Below are 24,595 nucleotides of genomic sequence, written 5' to 3' on the forward strand. Positions count from 1 at the left end.
CCTCCGAAACGTCGGTTAACACCACATATACACGGTGCCAAATCCCAGAAGACTGCTTTCTTCATAGTTACCGCCGTGAAAGCCTCAAATCTTACACAGCATTGACTTGCATCACCCTGAGGAATACGTTCAGCACTTCAGCACGGCTGCCATTTTTAAAATTAATCAGAATCGATCAGAATAATATAAAGCATGTCAACAGTACCAGGCAAACGATTAAAACTTGAGTCAGAAGGTAGATTAAAAATTACTCAACAGCTGCGAATTAAATCAAGACGAAAATACTTAGTGAAAAGAGAGAAGGACAAGAGAGCAGAATTGGAGGCAGATATCATTGATGATGAATATCTGTTTCAGGAGGAAGAGTAAGTGAATCTATTTAAATGCTGTAGAGTTTCATATAAGAATCTGGTAAAAGTTCCCCAATTCTTAGTATTCCTATCTCACTTTTTAATCTAGGCTAACTGAACGGGAGCGTAAGGAACGCGAACACAAGAAGAAATTACTTCAGTTGGCAAAGGAACATGAGCAAGCACGTGAACTTGAGAAAGTTCAACGTTATCATATGCCAGAAGACCTCAAGAAGGTGCTGTATTCACATATTTATCATGTTAATGTATTTTGGTAACAAAAGTAAAGTCAATATAATTTGTGTGGTTTTCCCATGAGTGCCTTTGTTGTTCTTGTACTACAGTGTAATTGGATAAAACTATAGAACAGGGCATTTATTCACTACAGCATCACATAATGTTTGTTCATAAATCTTACTAGATGATGACCAGCTGACATTGTTTAGCCCTTGACTGCAGAAGAATGTTTTCCAACATGTGAGATATTAAAAGGTTATGAACATATCAATTTTTAGGAGTGTTTTGCATAAGATGAGACTAGTAACAATGGATCCATGGGTTAGTAGTCCAGTGATGGAGGTCGACAGCTTTTTTTTATTGCTAGTGCGGTGGGACTAAGTCCTTTGTACTGCGGCCACTTCTGGCCTATTGTACCAGCCCCAGATGATAGGTGAGGGTGATTGTGGAGAAATTTGTGGAATGAAGATTGGCAGGGGAAACCGGAGTACTCGGAGAAAACCTTCCCCAGCGCCACTTTGTCCACCACAAATCTAATGTGACCAGACCCGGGATTGAACCCGGGCCGCGGTGGAAAGCCAGCGACTTACCGCTTGAGCCATGGCGTGGCCCTGTTGACAACATTTGTAGCATTTTAAATGCCTGATGATGACTATATGGCCGAAACATGTAGTGCATATTGTTAGTGAATATATACTGGTTGCATTGATATCACCCATGTTTTTAGTTGTGTGTTTATAAGTTGTATTGTAATAGACAGACTGATATACATAGTTATGGACATTGGTGTCATGTAATATGGCACATGTTTACAACATTTGAAGAGTTCACACTAATATAAAATATGCTATTTTTAATAGTATTTATAGTTTTGTCTTGTGTGCTGTGCAGAATGTGTACCATATTGTGTACCCTTTAATATGGGACACATGGTAGCAAAGTTGAAGCAAAATGCTTCAAGCCAGAAGGTTGTGGATTCAATTCCCAATAGGGCATTGGATTTTTCAGTTGACCAAATCCTGCCAGCTACACTGTGGCACTGGAGCCAACTCAGCCTTTAACAGAAATGAGTACCAGGAATCTTCCTGGAGGTAAAGATTCAACTGGCGCGTAAGGCTGACAAGCTCACTGCCATCTCTGAGTCAATTTGTCTAGAAAATGTGGAAGCCTTGACGTCTCCCCGCCCTATGGGCCTCCATGGCCTGTTACAGGGATAGCTTGACATTTTATCTTTTTTATACTCCTGAATATTGTTGTAAAATTGAGAAGTACTGTAAAGAATAATGGATTTGTATGCATACTGAACACTATTTTATTTATGCACCTTTATCATCTGGGAATGGGGGAGATTAAATCTGGATACTCTGGGACTGGTAGTCAGTTTTTAATTCATGAGTAGCAGGAATATGGAATTTGAAATCCTCAAATACTCTTGAACTGGCACTTGTATTTTAATTTGGCATAATACTAGGTGGTTCAAATATGACCGGGACTGATTTAAAAAAAAACATAATTGCCAAACACTTACTTGCACATGTCAGTCTTCAGCGTACTCCCCTCCGGAGTCAACACATTTTTTCCAACTTTCTGGAAGCATCCTGATGCCCCCCCAAAAAGAGACTTGTGGTTGGCGATGTATCCACTCCCGAACAGTGGATGACGGTGTTGTCCACAAACCACATGCCTTGCAAGTCTGATTTGAGCCTTCTGAATAGGTAGAAATCACTTGGGGCCAAATCGGGACTGTACGGCGGATGTGTCACAAGGTTCCATTTCAATTTCCGGAGGGTTTCCATTGTTGTTTTGGCCGTATGGGGGTGTGCATTGTCTTGAAGGAACGCTACCCGCTTTCCACCTGTCTTCCACTTGGATCGGATCTTACTCCAAGTTCCTTGATAGTGATGTGCCTATTCTCATGAATAAGCACGTCTGCACGATCAATGTTCGGCTCGGTGATGGATATTCGCAGCCAACGATCATGCAGTTCATTCTCCACGCGCTCTCTACCCTCTCTGGAGCACTTACACCACTCAAACACACAGGTCTGTGAGAGACACTCTTCCCCATATTGTTGTTGGAGTCTGTGGTGAATTTTTCAGTGGACTGGACGTTTTCTCCAACGAGGAATTTGATCACAATGCATTGTTCCATGCTCCATGGTAGCTTCTGTTCTCTCATCACTCTAGCAACTTCCAGACAGGACTGAACAGGTTCTAACCCTAACAGGAGGGAGGGTGGAGGTTGTGGCTTCACTCTCGCAAGGTTGCACAGCTGCTGCCAAGTGCGGCTTGTTTTCAAAAAAATCAGTCCTGGTCATATTTGAACCACCTTGTATCAATAATAATGAAAACATGCATTGTTTATTGTAGGATTTGAAGCTGTCACAATGGTGGTCATGAAGAGTTCTGTCTTCTGGGATTTGACACTGTATAGTCCATTGAAAGCCAACCAACATTTTGCAAGAACATATCACCTCCATCTTCAGGGTTGACGAATAAGGCAATGCTCTGCTTGCAACACTGATTTCTTACTTCGCTTATTCTTTGACTCTGAAGATAGAGACAACATGTTCTCTGGAACATCAGTTTCATGGGCTCTGTGGCATTATATCCCAGAAGACAGAACTCTCTGTGTACTGATAAAGCTTAATATGCCGAAAGGGTAGAGGTATCATCCATAAGAATGTTCGTCTTAATTTTGCTGTCTCTTCACGCACTTTTCTTTGGGGGTGGGGGTACAGTGTGTTACCAGTGGAGATGGTCAGAACATGTTCTCTCCTCCAGGGCCAGGCTAATGAGAAATACGTGGAAGTGGACGAGCGTGAAAAAGCACCACATTATGAGCAGCGGAAATGGGAGGAGGAGCAAATGTCATCAGCTGTGTTCCGATTTGGTGCACGTGATAAGGAGAAAATTCATGAAAAAGGTCAAGAGTATGACCTGGTTTTGGATGATGAAATTGAATTTATTCAGGCTTTGAGGATGCCGGGCTCCAAGCCAGACCAAGAGGTAAGATTTTATCTCTTCACTAATATGAAGATGATATCTTATCTGGCTTCTTTTGCTCTGAATGTTATTAATATGAGGATATAAACCATACTTTCCAGCTTGTGGCAGTTTGAGCAAACTGTGGCTCTGAACTACTGACAGGTATGAATGAAATTTATGAACAGATGATGACAAATTGAGCACTTAAAGGATTGATGAGTTGTTATGTAATTGAAATGTGTGTCCAGCATACAGATAGCATTTCAGAAGGTCTCTGATTTGTGATTAGAACATTCTACAAGTTCAGTAAGAAAATAGAAATGACACTTCAGAGCATACACAGTAATGAACCTTTATATTCCATAAAAGGCAGGTGATTTCTTGAGGATCCAGTGGGTCATTAGCTTCTCAAGAATGATTATGATTCATGAAGTCTCATATATGTGTATACAGGGTGTCCCAGGAGGAATGGACCAAACTTCGGGAGGGTGTTCCTTATGTTAAAGTATGCTGATATAACCCAAAACACCTATGTCCAAAGTTGAACGGTTACGGAGATAATGGCCAGAGAAGTGTCAAACTTTGACCGGTGTTACACACTTGTTGATTACAAAATACATATTAAAACTGGCAGGAATATGTGGATTCTGTAATGTTAATAATGTACGTAACATCAAACTAACTTGTGAGTGACGTGAAGCCATAAAATTGAAGTACGAAATACTCGCTCGCCATGTCATAATTGTCCTTAGGGTTTCCAAGCACCATACATGACACATGAATGGCAAGCGCTGACGTAACGTGGCTGACTGCGCGTTCTGATAAAGCCAACTACATACGTACGGCTAGGGTAAATCACGGCACTCAAGGACAAACACAGATAAGGCCTCTCAGCTGACAGGTACAGTGCGTGGACCTGCCAGAAGACCACACTTTTCTTGGGCCCTTATCTCCGTAACCGTTCAACTTTGGACATAGGTGTTTTGGGTTATATCAGCATACTTTAACATAAGGAACACCCTCCCGAAGTTTGGTCCATTCCTCCTGGGACCCCCTATATATAGCATTAGATATTTTTGAAAGTAACATATTAATGAAGTATTGGCTGTGTGTTTTAAAACAGATCAGTTGTTACCACTCATAGGTTAGTGTTAGTGAGTCCATAGATTGTAGGTTATATAAAAATTGTGTTCCAGCTACAGTAGCTATATGGCAGTGAATGGGATTAGCAGAGGATTGGGAAGGAAGTGGCCATGGATTATTTTGAGATATTACCCTGGCATTTGTTGCAAGAGACAGATGAAGCAAGTGCCCAGGTCAAGACTGCAACTTCTGATTCCTGTAACTTATTTTTGTTTTGGGTGGCAAGTTTGACTTGTTTTCAAATGCCTTTCCAGTGACATGGTGATATTCATGACTTGGGTGCTGTTCATGGTAATACTTCTGAATGTCCTCAGCTTTCTTCATGTTATGCGTGAAGTATGGTGCATGGCTGTTATTGTGCAATATTCTTTTCTGTGCAGGATGAAAATGAACCTAAACTCACAGAATCAGAAAAGAAGAAAGTCAGCTTGCAAGAAACCAGAAGAAGCTTACCCATCTTTCCTTTTAGAGATGATCTTATACAGGCAATTGAAAAACATCAGGTCAGTCATCCTTAAAGCTGTAAAGTAATATGGTACAGTATTTTCGAAAAAAAGCTGGAGAAGTTTATGTTCACTGGAATTGTTAATAATTCGGAAGGTTTAATTGGAAAATATGAAGTGTTGAACTGTGTGGCTGACGTCAGCAACTCTGTGTATGAGATCTGTGAATTCCAGAGATGGATTAACACAGTGAATTAAATGAGATTGGTTCAGATTACATAATTTTTATGCATGGATAGGAAAAAGCATGCTTCAAGGAAGAATGGTATTATAAAAGATGTCGGCTACAATGCTGAAAGGTGGGTACTCTCTAAATTCAGAAATATTTGTTTTGGTGAAACTGGGGCAGGGTAATTTTCTATGGACATTAGAGGACAGCATTTTGGTAGTTAATGGTGGGGATGTTTCCGTGTTTTGTAACTGAAAGAATATTGTAATGTTTAGCCACAGATGACAAATGGAAAAAATGAGGACTCTTCAGTGTGGTTACACGTGTTTATACGTATTACGAGCAGGACGGGTGTTCATGACTGAATGTATAAGGGGTGGGTCTTCTCGGCCCTTGCACCGTGACCTGCAATATTCTACTGTGCTTCAGTGTAACAATATACAGTAGCTAAAATTTTAAAGATGGAATATCCCTCGAATTAAGAAATTAAATTTTACTTGTGTAATTAAAAGATGAAAGCTATGAATCAGGATTCATATCCTATCCAAAAGCTCTACTAGAGTACTTGTGCGTTGATTTAAAGGCTGTGCCCACTGTGTGTAAAGAGTACAGAAAGAGGCAGTTTCATAATATGTTGTTGATGTTCTTTTAGGAAAGAGATGTAAACTGACAGGAAAGGTAATTCATATGTACTATATGTTTGACTTCTGTTATAGGTTTTAATCATAGAAGGGGAGACAGGCTCTGGGAAAACAACTCAGATTCCACAGTATTTGTACGAAGCTGGATTTACACGTGGTGGTAAGAAGATAGGCTGTACACAGCCACGTAGAGTGGCAGCCATGAGTGTATCAGCGCGTGTTGCGCAGGAGATGGGAGTTAAGCTTGGAAATGAGGTAAGACCTCACATACAAATCCGAAAGGCTTCCTTGTCTCAGTGTATTTTACTTTTAAAATAACAGAACTATGTGGTCTTTGTATTTTTCAACTTTGTATCAAAGTTCTTGAGTTCACATTTTGATGAAGATTGTAGTACAATTAAGTTAGCTTTCTGTAAGTCTGCATGTTTCACTATAGTGAACTTGAATTCCGGTCAGCAGCAAGATATATACGAGTATATATATACTAGCTGTACCCGGCCACGCGTTGCTGTTGCTCAGTCTGGTTAAATGGAAAAGAAAGAAAAGAGAAAGTGCCCGTTTCTAATGTGTTTAATTTCACAATGCTTGTGGGTATACAATATTTTTTGTTGTTCCATTGTCTGTGCAGATATAGAGATTGTCTGGTTTTTTCCGACTCTAGAACATGCAACGTATAATTGTCCATGTGAGAAGCAATCCGTGTCTAGATCTAAACCGCACTGTTCTAAAGATTGGCCCTGAGCTTTGTTGATGGCGACTGCAAACGCCAATCGAATTGGGAATTGCAATCTCTTAAATTGAAATAGCACATCTGTTAGAATCATAGGAATGCGAGGAATGAGGACATCTTCAACTTTGAAAGGTCCTGTCAAGATTGTTGCTTCTACAACGTTGCTCAATAATTTTTTTACTGCAAGCCGCACGCCGTTGCAAAGCTTTGGCTGGTTTATATTTCGCAACATGGTAATTGTCACACCTATTTTCAGTTGCAGTACATGCGGTGGCATCCCTGGCAGATGGAGTGAATTAAAAAATTCTGTTGGATAATTAACCGCTTCATCTGCTTCCACAACAGTGTCGACAGACTTGTATGTAACTGCCTCGCATTGAATGTTAGACTGAATGATATTGTTAAGTTTGTAGACGTCTTTGTTTTTGGCCGCAAGAATAGCTTGTTCACTCAGCCAATCGTGATTCTTATAATTGGTTTGAGTATTGCGAAATACCTTTTCAACCAATTCTTCTTTTGATGTCACTAAATTGCAGAAGTTATGAGGCAATGAAATTCGTCCTGAGGTCAGATCAACCGGCACCTTTCCGTTCCCAATTTCCAGCAATTGATGTGAGAATATCTCAGCTGGTCGATCATTTTGCAGCTGGACATGCATATTTGTAGTTAATTTTAACGTCTTTACGTGTCGCCACAAAGTAGAGTATTTCAGGCAAGCATTTATTTCGTCCGTTGGTGTCGATCGAGGAATTACAGGTAATGTTTGCGTGAAATCTCCTGCAAGCAATATTAATGCGTTTCCACGCAAATCTTGCAATGATCGACGAAGAGCCTCGAGCGATTTTTTGTGCGCCATTGTGCATTCATCCCAGACAATAAGTTTGCATTTCTGCAATACCTTTCCCATGCCTGATCCTTTAGAAATGTTGCACATGGGAGTTTCAATGAATTGCATGTTCAGTGACAATTTCAAAGCGGAATGAGCAGTTCTTCCACTTGGTAGCAATGTCACAGCTGTTCCAGACGATGCAAGAGCTAAGGCTATGTCATTTTGGGATCGAATTGCTGCCAGAATCAGTCTAATTAGGACCATTTTACCAGTTCCTCCTGGCACATCTAAGAAGATTTCTGCAACCCCGTTATTGACAGTTTGCATTATATGATCATAAATGCCTTTTTGTTCAAGCGTTAGCTTAGGAATATTTGATTGCACATATGACAAAAGATCACCTGTGTTGTAATTTTGTTCATGACGCAATTCTATATTGAACAAAGCAGCAGCAGATCGATTCGGTGATGGTATTCCCAATCGATTGAGAACTTTGTTCGCGATTTCTAAGCACAAATCTTCAATCATTATCAACGCTTCGTTGTAGATTTCTGCTGTGAAATCCATGGTCATAGTGGAATTTTCCTTGCATATTCGACGGATAATATCTTCAGCCATGTGCGATTTATATTTCTCCTATAACTCTGTTGAAGATGAAGGAGAGCAGGCAGTCAATATGATTGCAAACAATGCACGAATTTGATGTGGATGTGACGTGTTGCACGCGTCAGTAATGCATACATGCCAGTGTCGGTTGTTCTCCAGTAAATTCAGAGCTTGACATGCACTGTGGAAAGTGGCATGTGTAATGCCGTTGACAATTCTCAATTGCTGGAAAGACGGACCGGGCGGCACATTTACCAACAGCATGCGAAGAAAGAAGCATTCATCTTGATTGGGATGCACGGTGTACAGTCTGCCTATCGTAGTTTCTTTGAATATGCCAGTTTGTCCGTTGACTCGCTCTCCTCATTTGTGTCGTTCAAATGATTTTCCACTCGCATTCCATGTGTAATACATAGGCACTTCCGAATACAGCAGTGTTTTCACAAACGCGTCATTTTGACGTAACGCGAAGAAAGCAGTTAACATTGTAGCCGGTAGATTCTGGGCTATTTGTTGCACATTTGCAGTTGTGAAATAAACGCATTGTCCATTTTCTAGATGTACTGCTAAGTGAACAATGGCTGGACTTCGTTCATGTATGGGAAATGAAAGAATTAGCCATACAGCTTCAGTGCTGCTTATGTATGTTCCAGCCTGATACTGTGCAATTTCATCGATATGTATGACCGCATTCCTATCACTTCTTTCTGGTTGCATGCCAAAAACTGCCATGTCGCTGCCTTTATTCACATACATACAAATGTATTTAATCGATTTAACGGAGTTACAGTATTCCACGTTTATGTGCGCTTTGTATGTTTTTGATAGCAAAGGCGAATATGGAACAACCCACCAGTTATCCACTTCGATGTCACCATTTCGCATTTGTATGGTTGCTAATTTACCGCCATCTTCTGCTGATCTTGTTCTATATGAAGGATATCCATCGTTTCCTGTAACTGTGTTGGATAGTAATGCTCGAAGATATCGCTTAGAGCATTTTCCATCTATCATGCATGGTGAATTTGGATTCAGTGTACTGCAAGGTCCATGTATCATATTTTTTGTCACAACTTCATGCAAATCCTTATCGACGTTGGCATCAGGTATTTCAGCGCATGTTACATCGTGGATTTCATTTGAAGTGATTTTGTTATAGAGCCAGATTAGTATATGTGCGTGTGGCAGTCCTCTTTTTTGCCATTCCACTGAGTACATCCAGCAGTGCACAGTCCCAAACACTTCATGTTTTACCATGAACTCCATCAGTGATTTCAGCTTCTGTCTGAAAACACGTGCTGTGATGTCATGCCTATCCACCGGCGATTGCCCAGGAAGTAAGAGCTGTTGTATATCGTCCCAAGCTGGATTGCATGTGAACGTAATGAATAGTCTGGACGCCCGTAGTGACGAACATACGCAATTGCATCTTGAGCATACTCATGCATATGACGTGGACTGCCTGTATATGAAGACGGCAAAATGGTTAGTCTTCAAACGTTAGTTGTATTACCGTCATTTACAACTGCATCTTGCGAATGAACGTATTCTTCAGAGCGAAGCTTGGTCTGATCCAGACGGATGAATATCAAATGTTCTCTTTCGATTTTTGCATACATACGTATCTACAATGTATTGGTGAAACAATTGACGGCATTTCAAAATGTGATTGTCTTCATTCTCTCGAATCATTAATCGGTATGAATAATAGTTCATTGCGCTGCATTTCATATTTGTTTCTTCGCCACTGACTGGATTTATCATCTTAATGTTGAAGTGATATCCATCGGCACCATCCCAAAAAATGATTGGATATTGCAGGGCATCGTAGCATCAGTGAGTTTCTGCAACTTTTGTCAATTGATCGTTTCTCTGATGAAGAACAATATCTCTAGGTTGGAACTGATCTCCGACTATAACAATTACCACTTCGTCTATAGTTGGAGCATTGAATCTTCACACATGTTGTCCAGCAGGCGTTTTGTCAGCATGAATAACAATCTTGTGTGTATTAGATGGCATCATGTCAATTGCTGTTTTGAACAAACACACTAAATTGTTTTTTTCGTGAAGAAGCTCTTGCAGTTGGGAAACGATGGACCTTTTTATGCCGGTAGAAATTCTGCAGCATGCACTCAATTCATCATTGCCATCGCCGATTAAATACATCTGTAGGAATTTATGTTGCCCATCTGGGAACGGAAGCAGGGAGCCGGCTTTATGATAAATTTGTCCTTTCACTTTGAAAGTTGACATGAATTGAGCTGTTACAATTTCTGCGCCGAATGACATCATTTGGAAGCATGAGTTATATTTCCTGATGTTAGATAGGAAATGCTTTGATTCGGCGGTATATCTGGCAAGCAAAGTTTTTAATGGCTCTGGCGGTTCTCCAAGTTGAGGCAGTTTAATTTTTCCCATGGCGCAACACATTCCTTTCGTTTCTCCATTAAATTTCAGAGCCTTGCAATAAGGACACACTTCAGTCATGGTGCTGATGAGAACATGCCGGCTCAAACTATAATCTTCAGCTGGGCTGTACCGGAATGCAAGGCGATTGTAATCACATGATTGCTGAGCACGGAGTCGTGTTTGACGCTGATCTGCTGTTTCTCGTTGACGTCTTTCAGCCACTCTCAGCCTGTCGCGTTCATTCTGTTGAGAACGAAGCAGATCTGAAACTGCAGAACGCGATCGCTGTGCTCGCAACCATTCATCCTCAAGTCTGGCTGCACGTCACTCTGCTGCTTCTTCGGCACGTATTTGAGCCATTCTTTGTCTGTTTCGCTCGTTCGCTGATGCCTGTTCTTCCCCCGTTTGATTTGCAATTACTCGTTGCACTGCTTACGCTCTGCAAGTACGACGACCTAAGTTTGATCTTCTGCGAGGCATTATTTGGATGAACTAAAGCAGATCGATTGCACTGAAGAAGAAGAAGAAAGAAAGTTATAACAAAAACCTATAAAATTGCAAAACATTAAAAAATGAAAGAACACGAACAGGAAAACAAAGAAGAAACAAAAAATAAAAAATACTAACGAAATACTTCAATTCAAATGCAGCTCAGTCGACACAGCTCAATTCTACCGCCAATTTCACTGAAAAATAAGGAAAACAGTTAAGAAAACGAAATGAAAAACAATGAAAGAAGAAAAAAATAAATTATACTCATGAAATGAACGCTATGGTAAACGATACAGCTCAATTCCAACGCAGTGTCAAACGAAATAATTAAATCAAAATGAAAATAAATCGAAATCTATGAAAATCCAATTTAACAATGCAATCGGAAACATTGAAATGGAATCGTAAAATATTTAGTATAGCGTGAGTTGCTTTTACGTCCAACAGATGGCGCTGTTTTTCAAAAGAAGCATGTTTTTACCTGTCACAGGTGTGACATCTATATAATAGGTATATAAAAAAACGCGCTTATTCGAATGCAACGTTGTGTCTCAAAATTTCAAAGCAATCGGTGAAGAACTTTAGGGGATTTAAGATTTTGAACAAACGAACATTTACATTTTTATTTATATAGATTTGTAATTGAAGACAGTGAGCATGATAATTTCAGTTGTAAAATTTCGGGATCATACTTGATGGATCAGTCGTACTATTAATGTTTAAGTGGTGACCATTGATTACTGAAGTAATAAGTGTAAATTAAATGAGGAATCACTCAGCGAAAGACTTGACAGGCAGCTAGCATTGCCAACTATGCCAACTAGTATTTTTATGATTTCTTGTCATAACCATAAAAGCTCGAACTCTTTAACACTAAAAAACATATAACTAGAGATATTCTTTGATCAGTTTTCATGTAACATGTGACAAGTAGGCAGGTCACTGATTAGGCAAGTGCAATGTGTTATTCTGGATTATGTCACTGCGTAGTATTATAAAAAAAAAGTAAAGCTATCCCTGTAACAGGCCTTGAAGGCCCATAAGGTTGTGAGAGGTTGAGACTCCCACATTATCTAGACAGTTGGCTCAAAGATGGGCGCAAGGTTGTCAGCTTTACGCGCAAGCCGCACTTTACTCCCCAGGAAAATTATTTAATTAATTCCTGGTACTCATTTCTGTTAGAGGCTGAGTCGGCCCCAGGGCCATAGTGCGGCTGGAAGGATTAGGTCAATTGAAGAAAATCCAATGACCTCATTGGGACTTGAATCTGCGACCTTCCAACTTGTAGCATAGTGCCTCAACCTCATTCGCTACCACATGCCCAATATAGAATTATACGTGGAACCTGCTGCTTCCATCATCAGAGTACAAGTTTGTACTACTATGAAAATGGAGGCACCAGATTCCACCAAAATATTAATCATCACTTACAGTGTTAGACAGTGTCATAACCAAAGACCATAATCTATATTTGCACAGCCACGAAAGCCTTGTTACTGGAACATTTTGGTCTCAAGACATTTTTTAACACAGGTTGGCTATAGCATCAGATTTGAGGATTGCACTTCTGAGCGGACAGTTATCAAGTACATGACTGATGGAACACTACACAGGGAGTTTCTCTCAGAACCTGATCTACAGTCATACAGGTATGTTGAAAGATGATGTGAAGTAACAGATACGTTCAAATTCTGTGCTGTTACAGTTCGAGTAATGAGAAATATCTACACTACTTTTGATGTTGAACAGTATGGTTATCTCTGTGGTTAGTTGCTGGCTTCTTGCTATGGAGGCCTGGATTCAATCCCGGGATATTCCACGTGGTATTTATGGTGGGCACAGTGGAACTAGGGAAGTTTTTTCTGCAAGCACTTCTTGTTTTCAGTTCCCGTTATCATTTCATCTGTGCTCCATACTCACCTGTCATTAGGGAATGGCTCACTGGGTCCATTTGAGGCACAGTCTGATGGCACTCTTGAAAATAATGGTTATTTCTAAAATGTACATGTTTTAAGAGCAAGTGAAAGCATGCAGATTAGAGATGAAGCTGTTTCTTAAAGAGTTTTCATGAAGAATAACTTCCCAATACAGGATCATGTACTAGAATTTTTTGCTATTCACCCATATGATGCTTTATGTCACAGAACTTTAGGAAAATTATATAAAATTAGAAGTTTTCATGGTAGTGAATATTAAGACTGTAGTCTTGTATGTAATGGCATGTAGTTTGGTAGATAACAGATGTGTTGGAAAAATGTACTGCTTCCATCATCATGGTACTCTGTCTGTCAAAGTATACAATGTCAGGTACCAGAAGATTATGACATATTAATCTCTGACTCAGTCAGGCATCTTTGAGAAAGGAACGGTAAACTATATTATTCTGTAAACGTTTGAGTGCCATAACAACATTTTATACATTGTCAGTAATAACAAGTTTTACCATACTGCAGCTCTTTTCCCACTCCATTTGAAACACTAATGCATGGTGCTGTCAGCCCAATGTTTTCTAGGTATATTCATTTTAAGTAAGAATTTTGTTGTGTTTCACTACACTAGAAGGGACAGGACCCTTCCAATTTTACTAAAATAAAATGCCTGAATATGACACACTTGTTTTTTTAATTGTATATCTGAAGAGAGGCACATGTAGTTATGAATAGATATAGAAGGTGGAAGGGTGCCTGTAAGTTTATTAGTTATTTGTTTATAGAATATGTGTTTCTTGCAGTGTGATGATCATCGATGAAGCTCATGAAAGAACTCTTCACACAGATATTTTATTTGGACTTGTTAAGGACATTACCAGGTTCAGACCTGATCTTAAGCTGCTCATCTCAAGTGCAACGCTGGATGCACAGAAATTCTCAGATTTCTTTGATGAAGCACCTATATTTAGAATACCAGGTATGAGAGACATTCTTTCATTTAATGTTCTGTACTTATCAGAATCAGAGATCATTTTTTCTTATTTACCATCTAAAAACAACAGCTCAGAGATGATGTCATGCAGAAGGAAAGATCACGGGAGGAAACTGAGGTGAAGCTTCAGGAAGACAGAGATAGATGAAAAGGCTTGGTTTGTGAACAAACCACATTTAAATGTAAAAGTGAAGGAAGAAAAAGGCCATCTAAAAGTCAAGAGCCTTCTTCCCAGAAGTTAGCAGAATTAATGAAAATCACAGTGAGGACAGCAGGCCACAATCAGTTAGATTATAAAAGGAATTTTGATGTAAAGAGAAAGATTTATTAAATACATAGCCAGTCATGAGTTCTTAGAAAAGTGCAGATCCACCTGGAGAAATTGTGGCCTTACAGCCACTAGCCACTAGCAATATTCGCACCTGGGATAAACCTCATTGGTTTTGATATACAAAAACTTATACCAATTCTACAGCATAATAATTATAAATTACTCTCACATATAGTATAGTATATAGTATAGAAAACCAAGATTACCGGCCATGGGAATCCATTGAGCTGACCACACAATACTCTATATCCGCAAAAGTTGGCACTAACTTCGCCAACAAGCAGAGGCTGCTTGGTCAGTATAGTTCGCTTGTGGACTAAAGGCCACGGAGCATGCTGTAGAATTTTGCTGTCTGGTAAAACTAAGGTGTATTATTTTAAGAGGGTATAAAATAATATTAAAGTGGCAGATATTTGTATTGAGTGTGAAATGTTGGAACATTCTACATCAGTCTGAAATACGAGGTAGCAGAAGTAATGTATAGTTGTCCCTGTGCTTGCTTAAGGATTAGTCATTCCATGAAGACATGTAGTATTCAAGTTATAGCTCCACATATTCTTAACCTCATCATTAGAAGAAAATGGTAGCCTCAGAGTCTGGCCACTTTACCCATGATAAAAGAGCTCATAGGACTCTCTTGGTGGAAGGCTGCATGGGTAGGTGGGCCCTAGTCATTTTGGATATGATGATGCAGAGAAGCATCCTTACTTTGCTGGGAATTGAAATGTGGTGATCCAGCCTCCAGTGCCATGAATATAAACTACTACATTGTAACTTATGTTGGAGCATAAGGAATTTTGAAACTGTACATTTAATTCCTTCTGTCTATTGCAGGACGTCGTTATCCTGTTGATATTTACTATACGAAGGCCCCAGAAGCAGATTATATTGATGCGTGTGTGGTATCAGTACTTCAGATCCATGCAACACAACCACTGGGAGATATATTAGTTTTTCTCACTGGTCAAGAAGAAATTGAAACTTGCCAAGAGCTGCTGCAGGAACGGTCTCGCCGTCTTGGTTCTAAGATAAGGGAGCTGCTCATTCTACCTGTTTACTCCAACTTGCCAAGTGACATGCAGGCTCGTATATTCCATCCAACTCCTCGAAATGCAAGAAAAGTAAGATGTTGAGCATGGTGATTTGGGTATATTACATTTAAATGGTTTACAGAGTGTAAATCCAAATGTTGTTAGGATAATCAAGTGAAGGACAATAAGATGGGCAGGGGATGTGGCATGCATGTGAGGGATGAGAAGTGCCTGTGGGCTTTTGGTCAGAATTTGAAGGAAAGAAATCACATGAAGTTCTGTGAACATATGGGAGGATAGTATTAAAGTATATCATAAAGAAAAAGGGTGGGAAAGTGTGAAGTTTATTCATTTGACTCAGAACAGGGTTTAACGGTGAGCTCTTGTGAACACTTATAAATTTTCAGATCCCAGAAAAGGGGCGAACTTCTCAAGTACATGAGTAACCATTGCCTTGGGCCACACCATAGTTCAAGCGATTAGTCGCTGGCTTCCCACTGCGATGGCCTGGGTTCGATCCCGGGTCTGGTCAAGTGGGATTTGTGATGGACGGAGTGGCTCTGGGGCAGGTTTTCTCAGAGTACTTTAGTTTCCCCTGCCAATCTTCATTCCACCAATTGCTCCACAATCACCCTCACCTATCATCTGGGGCTGGTACAATGGGTCAGAAGTGGCCGCAGTACAAGGGACTTGGTCCCACCCCACTAGCAATAAGAAAAAACCATTGCCTTCTTAAGAAGAAGTCTGTTCCATGGAGTAAAGGTAAAGTTGTCTCTGTGTTTAACTAATTAAGGAATACGCCATGAAGGTGTATAGGGGAGTACTTGTATAGATATGTGTTTTCTTGACCTCACCAATAGTTGGAGGTGAATGGTCAATTTCATGCCCCGGCCACTTTGCTCGTGGTACCCATTGGAAAAGAGGCTGGCTGGACCCCAGGACTGGTCTGAATGATGGCAAGAAGAGAAATACTGGGACTGACCCCTCTTGTCATCCAGTCCATAGCCAGTCACTCTACCCACTGCGTTATCACAGCTCATCTGTTCCATGGAGTTCTGTGTTTAATTCATTATAATATTATACCGTATTAGAGGGAAGATTACTTGTAGAATCATTCGTTACCATCACCATCAATGTAGTCATCAACATCATCTACTTGTCTTTATATGTTTTTGATCTCTTTCAGGTGGTACTAGCGACAAACATTGCAGAGACATCCCTAACTATTGATAACATCATTTATGTGATAGATCCAGGATTTTGTAAACAAAATAGTTTCAATTCGCGTACAGGCATGGAGTCACTTATAGTTGTGCCTATCTCAAAGGTAAATTTGGTTTACAGATAATGATATTTTGTATTGTGTTCAAAATACAGTAGGCAAGAAATTCAAAATATAGTATACTAATTTGATAGTGTACAGAGTCTTAAAACAGTTAATATGAAAAGAGGCTTTTCATGCAACTCTTAGTCATCACTGAAATCATTTGGCAAGGTTTTTCCAGATACAGTTGCACCTCTCAAGCAAAAGTTGTAGAGAAATATTGTGCCCAGCACAAATTTTCCTTGAGTTTTACAGTTTTCATGATAATTAACCTTTATTGTATGTGCACTGCAAAGATATTGCTGTTTTCATTATTAATTGTATATTTAGGTTTATATTGTGAACTTTATCATTGTGTCTGGTGTCTTCATTTTGTTGTTTATATGTGGTTTAATTTAATTCAAGATTGTGATAAAAAGAAAAAAGATGAAGTTATTCCCATACTTAATTCTATAATTAAACACTATACCATCAAGGCATGTGAGGGAGTGGAGGTATGTAAGAATACAGCTCCACCATCCCTGACATGGGCATTATGTGGCAGTGAGTGGTCAGTTTCATTTTGCTGCCTCTTTACCCCAGGAATAGAGCCCCTGGTACCCTTTGGACAGGAGGGTGGGTGGGTCTCAGAGCCACTCCAGATTCAGTCCAGAAGAGAAAAAGATCTTGCCCCTTTGGGGAATCAGATCCAAGTTATCCAGCCCATGGCCTGATCCGAATGCCAAGTGAGCTGTGCCTGCTCCTTAGAGCTGTAATAAGTATGTATTTATGGATCAAACACTGAAATGCCAACATATAGAAACAGAGCTAGCTGAGGTGGGTTTGTTTTACGGTCATTTGTAGTGCGGTAGATCATCCGATTAAATCAGAATGCCAGAGACAAGTTGGTAGCAGTCGTTCTCCATATTCTGGGGACCCAGGTTCAAATCTTGGCCTTTAGATCAGCTATCCTGGGTGACGATTGTTAACAGTTTTCCTTAATCCAAAACAGGCAGCTGGCAAGACAATAATACCACAAATTAGCCAATGACTGTTTCTTTCCACATCCTTTCCAATTCAGTATCCACTGATCATCTTACCATTCTACACTATGGAGCAGATGTGGCCAAACTGCACATGGCTCTTTGGAACCATAAGTGTTGCTTGTGGAAAAGATTTTAGTCAGTCCTTGTTTGCAAATGAGTTACATATGAAACATTTGCTGTGTGGAAAGAACATCTTTGCTGTCCAGTCTACATCAGTTTGCAGCTCAGTTCAGTGAATTTGCTCACCCCCACTATATAGTGTGAGCTACTGAGAGCATGATTAAGTAAAGCATAAAACAGACCAGTAATACTAACAGTTATAAAAATATAAAACCACAACTTTGTCTTTAAGCTGTGGAAAGCAGTGACATGATTGTTGTGTTGCATGTTCATTTGTTGATGGATTGAATGATAAATCATGGTAACATTTTGACTTCCAGGCCTCTGCAAATCAACGAGCAGGGCGTGCAGGCCGTGTTGCAGCCGGCAAGTGTTTCCGTCTGTATACAGCCTGGGCATACAAGCATGAATTGGAAGATAACACAGTGCCAGAGATTCAGCGTATTAATTTGGGCAATGCTGTATTGACATTGAAGGCTTTAGGAATTGATGACCTTGTACATTTTGACTTTTTGGATCCTCCACCTCTTGAGACACTGGTGAGAAAACTGATTTATTAGGAGGTTGGTGAGAATGGGATATGGAAGGTGTATACATCCTTAGAGTTATAATTTTCTTTGCTGTATGTTAGTTTGAGGGAAACTGACCAGATTAATATTTCTGGTCTAACCTATGATATAAGTCTCAGGAAGGTAAACTGTTACTCTGCTTATGAGTTATACTATACTGAGGCGACAGAAGGAGGTCTCATGTTTGGCGGAGATGACGCTGCTTGAAGCATCCCAATATCTTCCTGCTATTCAGTTCCTCTCCATCTCTGCAGCTGCTTGTTTTGTCTTTCTTATTTTATGTGAGTACTTTACAACAGTCAGTAACTCGACTGTATAGCATGGAATGGTAGAATGACTGGTGACAGATGAATTGGAAAGGTTCTGGAAAGAAGTAGTCTGGCCTCAGTTGAGGTACTGTCTCAGCGTGTGTGGTGGAGGACTGAAGGAAACCATGAAAAACCTGTCAGGATAGGTGGTGTCATGGACGAGATTTCAACTGAGCTCCTTGTGAATACAGTCTACAGCATTAGCAATGTGCGAACCCATTCCATTCCAATACACTTGTCGTTAGCGAAGTTATCCCTTCCAACTTTGCAGTGAACAAAATGGCTAGAAGACTGGAGGTGAGTATATGAAGTATGCTGCTGGGGGGTGAAGCATAACAGCTCAAGGGAGATGTGGAGGGTGGTCAAGCTATGTGACTTCTTTCTTTCCATGGCCTCAGTATAATAACTTTATCTTCCAGTACTTACCATCTGATAGTTTCAGGATAGGAAGAAAATACATCATTTCCTGGCTTTGCACAGTGTTCTGGGAAAGACTGTAAATAAGGCCGCTATCAGCTGAAGGCAAGATGTTACTTTATGATTTTACAGAGCAAAAGCTTGACAGCAGCTTGTGTTTTATACCCCTTATACGCAGTATTACAGAAGTAGAGCTCAGACCCTAATGAAGACCAAATAAGTCATTTGAAGTTTCTGTGTTGAGATTGTAGGACTGTTCTAATATTGAGATATAAAACTCTGTGAACACTGGGTGATGTAAGATTTTAGGGTTTGAATATGCATCTTTAACATGACTCTGATAGAAAAATAATTTTTAACCTTTATTGTTTGGGAGGAAGGGATTTCAAATCTCCCGACACTGTAAGGCAAGTAGCCATATTTTAGAAGGGGTAAAGATATTTGTAAACAAACAATGCACCTCTCAGCTAGCTGGATTGCATGCATCTGTGCAGTAATGCAGCATATAGCTTGTACCGGTCAGTCTGGCAGAAGGGAACATGAATTATAATTTATACCACATACTGTGTAGTGTGTTATTTTATACAAAATGTTTTCTTTTATGGCAGGTATTGGCATTAGAGCAGTTATACGCACTTGGGGCACTCAACCATCATGGAGAACTAACAAAACTGGGCCGTCGAATGGCTGAATTTCCCGTTGATCCCATGATGGCAAAAATGATCCTTGCATCAGAAAAGTAAGTTACGTGATATGCCAGTATGCAGTTAACAGAGATCTGATTCATATTTTGCACTTATTTTTGCTATAAACACTTAAACATATTAGTATATACAGATTGATATATTTAAAATTGCATCCAAATAGGAAACATATTTTATATCTCATTGAACATAAATTAATTAAGTATATAAAAGATGCTGGGGCATGCAGTAGCTTAACTGGTTAAGGTGCTGTGCTACAAGCTGGAAGGTCGCGGGGCCAAGTCCCGATGATGTCATTGGATTTTTTCAATTGACCAAATCCTTCCAGCTGCACTATGGCCCTGGGGTCAACTCAGTCTCTAACAGAAATGAGTACCAGGAGTATTCTTGAAATATTCTTTGGGGTAAAGGGCAGCTGGCACATAGGGCTGACAACCTTGCCGCCATCTATGAGACGATTGTCTAGAAAATGTGGGAACCTCAACATGTCACAACCCTATGGGCCTCCACAGCCTCTTACAGGGATACCTTTACATATATAAAAGATGCTGGAAGTATCATTCATTGTCAGAAATACATTCATTCTTCTTGATCATGTTTGAGTTGTACACTGAGGTACAGAATACAATGTATTGTCTTAGGGCACAATTGTAAATGGATCACTCTTTATGTATAATGCCTCCATGCCTGTAGCATGACAGTGATCAGAAATACTTTTCTTGCTTTTATAATTTCCCTGAAAGTCTGTATATTGTTTCCTGACTGAGCAAGAACAGATAAAACATTTCAGTTAGCTGTATCCTTTGATTGCAGGTATAAGTGCTCAGAAGAGATTCTGACTATTGCTGCAATGCTTTCTGTAAATGGTGCCATTTTCTACAGACCCAAGGACAAGACAGTCCATGCTGATGCTGCACGACATAGCTTCTTTACACCAGGTGGTGATCATCTCATGCTGCTGAATATTTACACACAGTGGGCTGATTCTGACTTCTCCACACAGTGGTGTTATGAGAATTTCTTACAGCATCGCTCTCTGAAACGTGCACGTGATGTACGTGATCAGCTGGCTGGGCTCATGGCACGTGTTGAGATAGATCTGGTTTCAGCAGCAGGTGACACTGTTGGAATCAGGAAGGTAACCCACAGTGAAATCTAATAATACATAAAGATAGGACACTGATATTTCTGCATTCAGACATTCAGTCTGCAACGAGCCATGAAACCGAGTAATGTTTGTAGTAAAACGTAAGCACAGTGCAACAGTTTCGGTGAATTTTCTTCTTTTTATTCCGTTCTCTTGAAAAATGTAAGAGTTAAGAAAAAGCATAATTGGTATGAAATGTGTTCCATTTTTCTCTACAGCTTTTGTTCAAAATGTTTCTGTTCTCCAAAATTTGTAGTGAGTTACACTGAAGATCTGTGTAGAACTGTATGTAGACTTTCATGTAAGGTGTCCATTGTCCCTGCCTTCTTTTAACCAAAATTGGAATGTCAACAAATTTTAGTAAAGCTCCTCAGTATGTAATGTCATGAAAATCAGTTCAGCAGTTCTGCAGCAAGTTTCTGCATTTATCCACATGACAGAGAGATTGAGATGACAAAGTAAACAGTAACACCGTGAACATGCCTAGAGGTTCAGATTTTGTGGTTTATAACGTATTCTATGAAATACAGCACAGTCCGAATATAATCTGATCTTATATTAGAAACCACTCTCACTTATGGAGCTGAGCCCTTCTTGAGAAGCCGCTAGTTGTGCAGCTACTCAAGAACTTCCCAGCATTTTATGGAACCCGAAGGTTCATTACCGTGTTCACAAGATCCCTCCTGTGGTCCATATCCTGAGCCTGATTAATCCAAGCCATACCATCCCATCATATCTCTCTAAGATCCATTTTAATATTGTCCACTCACCAATGTCTTGGTCTTCCCAGTCGTTGTCTTCCCTCTGGCTTTCCACCAATATCCCATATGCATTCCCCTTCTCCCCCATTTGTGCTTATATTAGAAATACCTGCTCACAATATCCTTACATTTCAAATGTGTATTTATAAGATACATATGAAAGCTTACAACCTTATCAGAATGATGATTTTCATTTCTGTATGCAGAAAATGCTATACAAGCCAAACATGCATTGTAGCTTTCTTCATTTGTATAGTTGGTGACTGATTTTGCATTGCAAATGTGACTTACAAGTAGGCATGGATAAGGCAAAGGCAAGAACTTGGAAAAATTCTGAGAACTGAAGAATGAGAGTCTTCTCTAGAAGACAGTTTTCTTCACAATAGTCACAGTAACAATAGTCATTTTTTCACAGAACACTAAAATGTACTGCTTATCCCTTTGTATTAATAAAGTCAGATGTGGGGTCATGACCTCTTTCACTGTCAGCAGAAAAATGGAGGGAACGAGGCAGTTTTAAATTTGCAAGGTGATTGATTCTTTGTAGCACTGCTGAATGTTTTGATTCTGTTGGATTGGGTAGTTTGTGTGCTAATGCACAAGGCAGAAGTAGTTATCTCAACATTTTCAAAATCTGAGTCTGAAAAATCGGTGTTCAAATTGATATTCTTTTCTTGTTTTTTTGCCATATGCTTCCATCTTCCTTTGGGCTGCACATTCCTTCTCTGATTGGCTACTCATGTCTTCCATGACAATTTTCCTTGCATCTTCTTATCATCAGTCACATTCCTAACTTGGCTTACTTATGCTTGGAAGATGGGGGCATTGGGTTCCTCAAAGAATTTGTACCCACATACAGGATTACACAATGTCATAACCAGACGGTCAGTATAGTCTAGCAAATACTTTGACTTTCTCCTTGGTTATTAAGTATACAATTCTGTGTCTTACCTCTACAGGCAATCACAGCTGGATATTTCTACCATGTGGCTAGACTGTCTAAAGGAGGCCAATATAAAACAGTCAAACATCAGCAAACAGTGATGATACATCCAAACAGTAGTATGTTTGAAGATTTGCCTCGCTGGGTGATATATCATGAACTTAAGTTTACCACCAAGGAATTCTTGTGTCAGGTAAGATCTGCCGCGAAGATCCATATTGTAGTAGAATGTAGAAATTTAAATGCAATGGGAATGTGCACTACCAACATTTAAAGAGGAAAAATTGCATTGGAATTATTTAATCTGTATCAGAATATAAGCATATAGGGAATAAGAAAATTTAGTTATTTTTCATCAAAGTAAATGGCATTAGTATGAGATATTTTGGTAAACAAATATTAATAGAAACAAATCTAGTATACAAACATCATGGAAAAATTAATTATGAAATATGTTAATGAGGCCTGGGTATTAAGAAGAGGAGCGCTGAAAGACGGGAGGCAGGCAAGTCAGATACAGTACCAAATCAGGAACTGGAATTCACCCACTGGGGTCAAGGTATCCCAGTTAGACCCCAACTGCAGTTAATCCTAATCCTGCAAAACTCATTACAGTGGAAGTGAAAAATCAATTTTATTTACAAATTTTCACAGTGAAGAGGCACCAGCTTATATCTGAGGTTATCTTATGGTCGAATAAGTACGGTATTTGAGTTTTATGGATAAGAATTTGTTACGATGGTTTCGCAGTGACAAACTGTAGAGCAACTCTTTAACACCATTAAAATATTGGTTGTCATGGCCATAGTTGCTGGTTATGTGAAGGTCAGTCTTAACATCTTCAGCAATAAAACTACAAAGAGTATTTCGATCTGATTTCAGGTGATTGAAATTGAAAGTAAATGGCTCCTTGAAGTAGCACCTCATTACTACAAACCTCATGTGCTTGAAGATTCAACAAATAAAAAGATGCCAAAGATGACAGGAAAGTCATGAGCAGAACTGGGAATTCATTAGTTATCATTGTTCATAGGTGCAACATAAAATATAACACTACAAATAAAAATGGTATTATTATTGTATCTAGAATCTGTAATTAAACTTTTTAATATATCACAAACTTAACGTATAATAAAGAGCCCAAAACAAACAGAAAACAAGAAAATACAAATTGTTATGTCCATTTCAGTTTGTTCAGGTGGGCAGCAAGTATAGGGTCAGCTTGCTGCCTACTTCAAGCTGGTTTAGGCAAATTTTAATCTAACAACATACACCGTGCCTTATCAAATACTGTTCTGTTGAGTCTCTCTGCCACCCCATTTTGTCCAGGTGTGTAGTGAATGGTCAACTCATACACTATTCCTTTGCTCCCAAAATAATCCTTGATTTCCTCTGACAAATATTGTCTTCCATTGTCACATCTGAATGAACAAATTCTAGTTCAAAATCTAGCTGTTGCCATTTCCACATATAATTTGATATACTGCAAAAACATCTGCTTTTGATTTCATTGGAAATGCTACAGAAAAATGTGTATATTCATCTAGTAGGGTCAGAATATATCTATTTCCATTATGAGACACAGGATCTACTGGACCTACTACATCACTATGAATCCTTTCAAGGGGTATGCTAGCTTTAACTCTAGTCTGGTTATGAGACACTCGAGATTTTTACCATTAACGCATATTTCAGTTTCATTATTATTTACATTCATTCCATCAACAATTCTGGATAACCGCTTCAGTTGATCATGTCCTACATGTCCCTTTCTTAAATGCCATATTTTACTGTTGTTTACATTAACAGCACAGTAAGCCTCACAATCATCTACTTCCTTTATAGTCATACTCAATTTATACAAATTTCCATCTCGATCTGCAGTTCCAACAAC

At 39.4% G+C, this 24,595-nt stretch overlaps 2 protein-coding genes across 2 annotated transcripts; one reads left to right on the forward strand and one right to left on the reverse strand.

Annotated features, from left to right (window-relative positions):
• Positions 1 to 25: 25 nt before the first annotated feature.
• LOC111861747 (pre-mRNA-splicing factor ATP-dependent RNA helicase DHX16) lies at positions 26 to 23,876 on the forward strand. The gene is made up of 14 exons (XM_023846578.1): positions 26 to 365; positions 460 to 586; positions 3,371 to 3,595; positions 5,098 to 5,220; positions 6,106 to 6,285; positions 12,633 to 12,748; positions 13,831 to 14,006; positions 15,187 to 15,473; positions 16,570 to 16,710; positions 18,173 to 18,391; positions 19,755 to 19,885; positions 20,664 to 20,988; positions 22,718 to 22,894; positions 23,584 to 23,876. The coding sequence occupies exons 1-14, from the start codon at positions 193 to 195 to the stop codon at positions 23,695 to 23,697; spliced, it is 2,514 nt and encodes an 837-aa protein (XP_023702346.1). The 5' UTR covers positions 26 to 192; the 3' UTR covers positions 23,698 to 23,876.
• LOC111861748 lies at positions 7,588 to 11,517 on the reverse strand. The gene is made up of 2 exons (XM_023846579.2): positions 11,235 to 11,517; positions 7,588 to 11,118 (listed from the first exon to the last, which is right to left on the reverse strand). Exon 2 carries the CDS (start codon positions 9,459 to 9,461, stop codon positions 8,559 to 8,561), a length of 903 nt encoding a protein of 300 aa, XP_023702347.1. The 5' UTR covers positions 9,462 to 11,118; positions 11,235 to 11,517; the 3' UTR covers positions 7,588 to 8,558.
• Positions 23,877 to 24,595: the final 719 nt, after the last annotated feature.

The sequence above is a fragment of the Cryptotermes secundus genome, unplaced genomic scaffold, assembly GCF_002891405.2.
Source record: "Cryptotermes secundus unplaced genomic scaffold, Csec_1.0 scaffold345, whole genome shotgun sequence".
NCBI classification, from domain to species: domain Eukaryota; kingdom Metazoa; phylum Arthropoda; class Insecta; order Blattodea; family Kalotermitidae; genus Cryptotermes; species Cryptotermes secundus.

Excerpts from the sequence above, each read along its gene's own strand:
- LOC111861748 (XM_023846579.2), bottom strand. The coding sequence starts at position 9,461 with ATGGAGTTCATGGTAAAACATGAAGTGTTTGGGACTGTGCACTGCTGG.
- LOC111861747 (XM_023846578.1), top strand. The coding sequence starts at position 193 with ATGTCAACAGTACCAGGCAAACGATTAAAACTTGAGTCAGAAGGTAGA. Across the intron at positions 3,596-5,097 it reads GCTCCAAGCCAGACCAAGAG|GATGAAAATGAACCTAAACT; the intron begins GTAAGATTTTAT and ends TTTTCTGTGCAG. Across the intron at positions 16,711-18,172 it reads TAGTTGTGCCTATCTCAAAG|GCCTCTGCAAATCAACGAGC; the intron begins GTAAATTTGGTT and ends TTTGACTTCCAG.